Source organism: Otolemur garnettii, unplaced genomic scaffold (genome assembly GCF_000181295.1).
Source record: "Otolemur garnettii isolate 467f Iridium unplaced genomic scaffold, OtoGar3 scaffold00218, whole genome shotgun sequence".
NCBI classification, from domain to species: Eukaryota; Metazoa; Chordata; class Mammalia; order Primates; family Galagidae; genus Otolemur; species Otolemur garnettii.
The window spans coordinates 1,143,998-1,152,154 of record NW_003852613.1 but is presented as its reverse complement, the minus strand read 5'-3'; the positions used below and the strand labels follow the sequence as shown (position 1 = coordinate 1,152,154).

The 8,157-nt window shown below is 56.2% G+C and overlaps 1 protein-coding gene across 1 annotated transcript in view; it reads left to right on the top strand.

The window, feature by feature from the left end:
- Positions 1 to 6,566, top strand: part of ESS2 (ess-2 splicing factor homolog) — a 9,644-nt gene extending 3,078 nt beyond the window's left edge. The window contains exons 4-10 of the mRNA XM_003801696.3: positions 431 to 600; positions 707 to 824; positions 1,136 to 1,269; positions 2,023 to 2,125; positions 2,849 to 2,958; positions 5,439 to 5,554; positions 6,049 to 6,566. Coding sequence (XP_003801744.1) covers positions 431 to 600; positions 707 to 824; positions 1,136 to 1,269; positions 2,023 to 2,125; positions 2,849 to 2,958; positions 5,439 to 5,554; positions 6,049 to 6,328 — 1,031 coding nt within the window. The 3' untranslated portion in view covers positions 6,329 to 6,566. The remainder of the gene's footprint in view (positions 1 to 430; positions 601 to 706; positions 825 to 1,135; positions 1,270 to 2,022; positions 2,126 to 2,848; positions 2,959 to 5,438; positions 5,555 to 6,048) is intronic.
- Positions 6,567 to 8,157: the final 1,591 nt, after the last annotated feature.

Genomic DNA, 8,157 nt, shown 5'->3' with positions numbered 1-8,157 from the left:
CTATAGGTTAGGTACAATTTTTTTTTTGGTAGGAGGGAGCCTGCTTATGATCATGAACTCTTGCTCTGATGCCTGGATTGCTCCACCCCCCTCCCTACCCATAACCTCACCTCCACCCCCACCTATCTGAATCAGATTACCCATTTCCTTTGCTGTCCAGGAAATGAGTGGAGCTGGCCAGGCATCTATAGGGTATAACCCAAGGGCTCCCTGGGCAGTCAGAATGGATCCGTTCCACCCTTATGAGCAGTCCTCTGGCAGGATGGGTTCTCGTGGACAGACGCCAGGCCCAGGGGTGAGGACTTCAGTCATGCTTGTAGGGTAGAGTGATTCCTGGGCCTGGACTTGCTGGCTTGCCCTGGCTGCAAAGTGGTGTTCATGCCATTTATGGTCTGTGTTTTCTCCCACCTGCACCTGTGCCCGTGAGCAGGAGAGGCTGGAGAGAAGGGCAAGGAGGAGCCACTGCCCGGCCTGGACGTCTTCCTGAGCCGCTACACAAGTGAGGACAATGCCTCCTTCCAGGAGATCATGGAGGTGGCCAAGGAAAAGAGCCGGGCACGCCATACCTGGCTCTACCAGGCTGAGGAGGAGTTTGAGAAGGTATCTCCAAGGCATGTGGGCATAGGCCTCTTTGTGGGGTGGGGAGAGCCACAGGCACAGTGCCTGGGGACATCTCTGATCATTGTTTTTCCCCGTGTGATTGCAGAGGCAGAAGGATAGTCTTACACTCCCATCAGCAGAGCATCAGGCTATCCAGAGCAGCCAGGCGGGTGTGGAGACCTGGAAGTACAAGGCCAAGAACTCCCTCATGTACTACCCAGAGGGTGAGTGGGCAGGGCTGGCAGCTGGGTGGGAGGAGCAGGATGAAGCCATGGTTTCTGCTCTGAGACTGGGCCAGACTTCAGGGTATATGTGTGTGCCCCTTGCAGTATGGGCCTCAGAGAGGTCCTAATCTATTCAAGGTCAATGGGTCTTTTGCAGTCGGCAGGGAGTGAGGCCCTCCAGCTGCATTCAGGGTCTGAGCTCGGCTTGATTCTTCTGTTCAACTGGGAGAGTGAGCCTGCTCCTGTCCCTCAGGCCACTGGATTGCTGGATGGGCCCTATCCACTGCCCTGACACCTGCTGTGTCTGCCAGGTGTCCCTGATGAAGAGCAGCTGTTTAAGAAGCCCCGGCAGGTGGTACATAAGAACACACGCTTCCTTGGGGACCCCTTTAGCCAGGCCCTCAGCAGGTGCCAGCTCCAACAGGCGGCTGCCCTCAATGCCCAGGTAAGCTGTGGGCTAGCAGGGCCACATGGGGCTAGGTGTGGCAGGGTTGGCCGGGAACAGGCACAGCCTATTTGATGTCCTTGGGCTTAGTGGAGCTCAGTGGGTCGAAGTATTGGGGGCCCCTGTATGGCAGGGTCCTGAGTTTTTACTTAGCTTCTGGTGGGCACTGTCTTAGCCAGACATGTTCTGTGGGTCCAGATCTGTGCCATCTTCCTTGATGGAAAGGGCTAGACAGTGAGGTGGGCAGGTGGGGAAGCCAACAGGCCCCTGAGGGTAAGCTGGGGTGAGAGAGTACTCAGGGTGGCAGAGGGCAGAGGTTTTCTGAGCTGGAGACATGATGAATGGGTACTTTCTACGGTGATCGTGCGACCGTGGGTCCCAGGTAGGAGATGGAAAGAGACTAGTGCACAGGTCCCTTTGTCAGAGTTTCCTGCCGTAGGGGCATCAAGTCAGTAAGTAACCAGTCTGAAAGTAACCAGGGTGGGATGCCACCTGAGCTGAGGGCCCAGGCACCACCCTGGATGGGAGGCGGGGGGTTGCCCTTGCTCAGATGCCCATTCTGACAGGCCTTATGGTCTTTTATGGGGTGGGGTCAGGGGTGGGGGCATTTTCCCTCTTTTCCCAAGGCAGCTGCCAGCCCCAGAGTCCTGACTTTGCCCTGAGGAGGGTAAGTATTTCCAGCATGTTCCTGTGTATCAGCCAGATGGGGAGAGGGCTCTGGCCCCCTGACACGAGCCTCTCTGCTTGTTCTAGCACAAACAGGGCAAGGTGGGCCCCGATGGCAAGGAGCTGATCCCCCAAGAGTCCCCCCGAGTGGGTGGATTTGGATTTGTTGCCACTCCTTCTCCTGCACCTGGTGAGAATACACCCCTGGCAGACCGGCCCACTGCTGGGACTGCCTGGGGGGAAGTGGGCTATCAGCTGGGCACTCCTGGCTGTCCCTCTGGTTTGCCCTGCACCTGTGTGACTCAGGGACCTGGTGTTCCCTCTGTGCAAAGACGGAGCTGGGCTCCAGAGCCCTGAGAGGCAGGCCCCAGGCTTGCGGGGGCTGTGGGAAGGTGGGAATCTCAGGCAGACGTCCTCCCAACCTAAGAGGTCCTGGGGTCATGGCTCCAGTCCTTACTGCTGTGAGCAGGTAGGATGCTATGTGCATAGGGAGCACTGGAGGGTGGGGGGCTCTAGGCACTGGCAGGTGGGACCCAGGATGGTTCTAGGGTCCCACCTCTGGCTCCCTCCACAGGCTTCTGTGCTCTCGGGTGCTTGTTATCATGACGCAGGCCAGGGCCTGTGGAGGTGCCATGTTTGCCTGGAGTTCTAGGAGGTCTGGGAGCCCCGGAAGGCCCAAGTGTCTCTTCCTTGGGGTGGGAGGGGACCTTGGGGACACTCCAGGGTGAGCACATGGCCTTGGCATTTCCCTCTCAGAGGATGGAGATTCCAGGGTGCTGGGGACGGAGAGGGCCAGTTGTTGGCCTTCAAGTTAGCAGGCTGCATGTGGCCAGAACTGGCTATGGCTGGGAGGGGGCCTGGGCAGGGCCCTGGGTACTCTGGCCTGAGGTGGCTATGGGCTATCCATCTGCAGGTGTGAACGAGTCTCCACTGATGACCTGGGGGGAAGTCGAGAACACACCCTTGAGAGTAGAAGGATCAGAAACTCCTTACGTGGACAGAACCCCTGGTCCAGCCTTCAAGGTCGGTTGTGGTGAGGTGGGGCAGGGTGGGATTCAGTGTGGACGCCTGCTAGATCCTGACTGAGTACCAGGGATGGGACCCCAGCTGCCACTGGTCCAAGCAGGGCTGACTGACAGGACAGAGCACTGGCACTTCTGAGTGCCAGGCTGTCTGCAGACAGCTATGGTGGATGGGGTGGGGAATGTCACAGGCAGATCTGCTGGGGTAGGGGCTGAGGCACCAAGGCAGGGAGTGGCCTCGGCCCCTGTAGAGCCTGGAGCTTGGGGACTGTTTGTAGATGAGGTGGAATGTCCCAGAAAGACCAGCCACTATGACTAGAGGATGTGGCTGTGTGCTTGCAGAGAAAGGCCTCTGTATACAGAGCACAATAGAAACATGGGCTGTGTGGCTCAAGCCAGGGTTGCAGGAGTGGGTCAAGTGGTGTGTTTAAGGTGTAGAACAGGTGGGGGGGTTGGGGTCTTGACAGGCCACGTCAGATGTGACTAGGCAGGGAAGATGTGTGCCTTGGCCCGAGTGCCAAGCAGGGCAGGGAAGCTGGGTGGCAGATGGTATAAAGAAATGGGGTAGCCCTGGAGAGGTACTGAGAAGATGAGGTGCTCTCTGCAGGGAGTTTTTAGGGATACCAAGTGACAGGTGTGATTTGGAAAGGAGGAAAGGTCCTGGAAACGTGGGCGCATGCATGTCCCCTGTTGAGGAGCCGGCCCTGCCTGTGCTGAGTCTGGGTGGGAGATGGTACAGGATGCAGGGGTTGGTGTTGCTGCAGAGACCATGGGTGTGGCTCTCCTGGCCAGCTGGAGAGGAATACCAGAAGAGATGGAGAGTGTGGCGGAAACGTGGGGGCCAGGAGAGGTGGCTGAGCAGGTCATCTGCAGCCAATTCCTATAAACACTGGCAGTGATCAGTGTAAGTTCACTTGTGTAGCAACAGAAATTCAGAACAACTAGAAATAACTTAGTGAATGTAAAGAAAACCAGACTTTACCACAGACTGGAGGGGGGCACCTGCCTGCCTGGCCTGAGGGCACTCTCCCATCCCTGGGACTTGGGCCAGGAGGCCTCTGGTGTGGCGCTGGTCCTCCCCTAGAGGTAAAACATGTCTAGACAAAGTGTGAGCAGAGGTCTTGGGCACCTTGGTTCTAAAATGTGCCTGGGATGCAAGGATCACCAAGACAAACTTGAGAGCAAAATAACAAAGAGGAAGCTGGGCTGTCGAATGTGCAGATGCGTCCTAAGGCCCTGGGCTCCTTAGCTGAAGAGGTTCTCCCAGAACCTACAGGCCAGTAGAAATGGAATTCTGAAACAAACCATAGTCCTGCTAAGAATTTGGGGTCTAGGCCAGGTGTGGGGGCTCACACTGCTTATCCCAGCCCTCTGGGAGGCTAAGGTGGGAGGATTGTGTGAGCCCAGGAATTCAAGGTTACAGTAAGCTATGATGATGCCACGGCACTCTAGCCTGGGCAAGAGTTTGACTCTGTCTCTAAAAGAATTTAGGGTCTGATAAAAGAGGGTAATTCACGTTGTTCTGAATAGCAGAGTACTTGGAAATAAAGTGATATGTATAGCAGAATAAATTCTAGAAAGACATAAGGGTAATGGTAAAAAACAATAAATAGAACTTGAAGAAAATAAAGGCAAATATTTTGTCTGATTTTCTTTTTCTTTTTGAGACATTCTTCCTCTTGCCCCAGGTAGAAAATTGGAGCATCATCATAGCTCACTACATCATAGCTCTGGGAGGCCAAGGTGGGACGATCATGAGCTCAGGAGTTTGAGACCAGCCTGAATAAGAGCAAGACCCTGTCTCTACCAAAAATAGAAAAAATAGCCTGGTATAGCGATGGGCGCCTGTAGTCCCAGCCACTTGGGAAGCTGAGCCCAGGAGTGAGTTTGAGCTTGCAGTGAGCTATGATGATGCCACTGCACTCTAGCTGGAGTGATAAAGTGAGACACTGAATCTTGAAAAAAGAAAAAATAGCTTCTAGTTTGGCAAGAAGTTAAAAAAGGGGGTGGGGGGGAAGGTAAAGCAAATTACTCAAAAGAAATTTGCATGGCATAGCTTAATTTAACTTGACACAGGTAAACCTCCTGTAAAAGTAACAACAGAACAGAAAAAATGAGATGAGTTCATTGAGAGAAAAATAGTTCATGAACACACATAGTAAGTTCTTGAAAGAAGTACAGGAGGTCTGTAAAGGTAGATGCTCACTCTAGCAATCAGGGAAACAAACCAGGACACACTTGTTTCCCTGAAAGATTGTTGGAGGCTCATGACTTGCTGGGCCTGCCTTTGGGAGGAGCCTGAGGACAGATGAGGGGTGCCAGACCCTGGGTTGTGGGCAGGTCCTGCAAGGGCTTTCTGAGGCAGCAAAAGTGAGTTGTTGGGACTGTGAGGCCTCGAGGAGAGCCCGGCGCCCACAGCAGTGGCCATCTGTATAAAGGACTGTCTTGCTGATGGCCACCCCCACACTTACTGCCTTGTAGATCTTGGAGCCGGGCCGCAGGGAGCGGCTAGGGCTGAAGATGGCCAATGAGGCTGCTGCCAAGAACCGGGCCAAGAAGCAGGAGGCCTTGCGGAGAGTGACAGAAAACTTGGCCAGGTGAGGCGCAGCCTGGTCCCAAGTGGAGGGGAGAGTATCTCTGCCTTGCTTCTGTTCGGCACCCCTGGCATTGTGAACTCACGGCCCAAAGGTGGAGTCTGGGGCAGGTCTGCCGGGTTTTTCAGCATTTCTGATTCAGAGTGTGGCCTCAGTGAACCAGGGACACTGGTTTTCCCAACATTTCTTTCCTCCACCTCCTCTTTAGCCCGTCCCTATGAGGCACCCTTAGGCCTGTGGTCCTATTATGAGGGCCTGTCATCATTCCCTTGGAGAGGGTAGAGACTCCAACTCTGAGAGGTCTAGGGGTCCACCTCTGCCTCCACAGCCAAGGACAGCACCTCAAGGTTGGCCTCACTGCTGGCACCTGTGCAGTGCTGTCATCAGCTCAGAGTGACCATGTGTCTGCTCAGGCTCTTCCTGGGGCCAAGAGAGGGCTGCTGCTGGTAGCACACCATCCTCCTAACCCTGCCTCTCTCACCATCCCTTCACCCCAGCCTCACCCCCAAAGGTCTCAGCCCAGCCATGTCTCCAGCCCTGCAGCGTCTTGTGAGTAGGACTGCCAGCAAGTACACAGACCGGGCCCTGAGGGCCAGCTACACGCCATCCCCAGCACGCTTGACCCACCTCAAGACCCCGGCTGGTGGGCTGCAGACCCCCACAAGCACGCCTGTCCCTGGTTCTGCAGTACGCACCCCTGTCACGCTAGATCCAGCCTCCATCACGGACAACCTGCTGCAGCTCCCTACCCGGCGCAAAGCCTCAGACTTCTTCTAGAGCCAGGCCTGGGCTGGGCCAGGGGACAGCTTGTGGAGCCTACAATGTAGCTGCCCACCCAGCAGAGGACTCCAGCCTTCTGGGTACCCAGCCCTAGGCTGCAGTGGTCAGCTGTCCCCAGAAGCGCAGGAAAAGAGAGCCCTGCTGTAGCCAGGCGGGCCCACACCCAGGCCCTACCAAGACTTTTCTCTTTAACGTCCCTGCCCCTGAACTATCATTAAAGGGCACCTGCACTGTCTGGTGGGGCTGCCTTTTTGTCTCATTCCCACGCAGGCCGGAGAGTTGTCCTGGGGCTTGCCTTGTGTCTCAGGATTGTGGGCCTTGAGGTGAGGGCCCCCCATGGGAGAATGCTGTGAGTGGGTGGCCTCGGGAGGGCTTGGTGGCCACAGCATTGCTGTCTGTGACCCCGAGAACCTGCCTTCTGAGCTGAGCTCCCTCATGCACCCTGCCTTCCGCTCCTCTGAGGGAGAAGGGAGCCCTTGGGAATTGCACCTCAGCATCCCAGCAGGGTCAGCGCTATAGTCTGCTGATAATAGGGCTGCATATCAGGCCGTACTCAGCACTGGGTACCTTCTCCCAGCACCTGGCTTCCAGCTTAGGCCGAGCGGGCCATGTCCATCTTCCTGCCCTTATGGCCACACACTGCTGCAGGAACAGCCCTGCCCTGTCATCATCCCCACAAGCAGGAGCTCACAAATAGTGGTGACCTGAGCAGTGACCTTACAGGAACGGGGGTAGACTCCACACAGGCCCACTCAGCACTTGCCCATGGTTTGAGGATGTCAGTGTCTGGCCCACAAAGGCCCAGGAGCCTGCTTCCCAGAGGTGGAAGGGACCCACTGGGCCCAAGACCATGGTCTGCTCCCAGGCTGGTCTCTTCAGGCCTCAAGTGGAGGTCACAGATAACGCCCTCTGATGATGCTTGGGGATACCCCTGGTCCTTGCTCACACTGGACCTTCCTCCGAGCAGGCCCAGCCCTCTGCTAGGTGGTCTTCTCTGGTCCGCCTGCCCCTTTTTTAAGGTCCATTCGGGGCCTGACAACTGCCTGGAGTCCCTGCTAACCTGTGCTCCTCCACAGTGAGTTCCTGGGGTGGCCGAGCCCTAGGCATGCCTTGGAACCCTCTGTGGGGCTTGGTGGTAGACTCGGGCTATTGAGGTGGGGAAGGTCCCCAGGGGAAAGGGTAGACTTTCCTATGGAGGGAGCTCTAGGAAGTGGGGTTGGGGAGGTCTGGGTGAGTGTGAGGGAGGAGGGGTGTAGTCCAGGGCTGCTCACCTCTAGCACTTGGCCAGCGTGTGAGGAATGTGCTGTGGGAGTGACAAGTGACCCAACAAACAGGACAAGAGAGACTAGCCAGTGCTGCTGAGTGTCCGGCAAGCACAGAATGGGTGTTAGGGTGGGACAGGTGAACGGTTTTATCTGGGTTTGCCCCTGGGAGGTGGAACAGGAGGGGTGAGCGCCAGGGACATCAATCTTAAATGCCCACTGCCCTGTGAGGGGTGGATGGGGTCTGAGAGGGCTGCACTTTGCAGGGGCAAGACATGGGCTGGTTGGTCCTGGGGCTGTGGGGACGGGGGGACAGCCGTGGGGCTTGGGGGGTGGATGTGGCAGAGGTCCTCTCATGCCTCTGAGGCCTCACGGTGAATCTGCCTGTGCCTGAGCGCCACTCCCTGGACCCCTGTGGAGACCCCCGCGCGGCAGGGAGGGCAGTAAGCTGAGTGCTAGAGAAAAAGACTCCTCACTGAGCACTCTGGAAGCTTGTATACACTTTGTGGTTTATTTGGTGGTAAGTAATGTCTTTGCTACTAAGTGGAAGAAAGCTAATAGAAC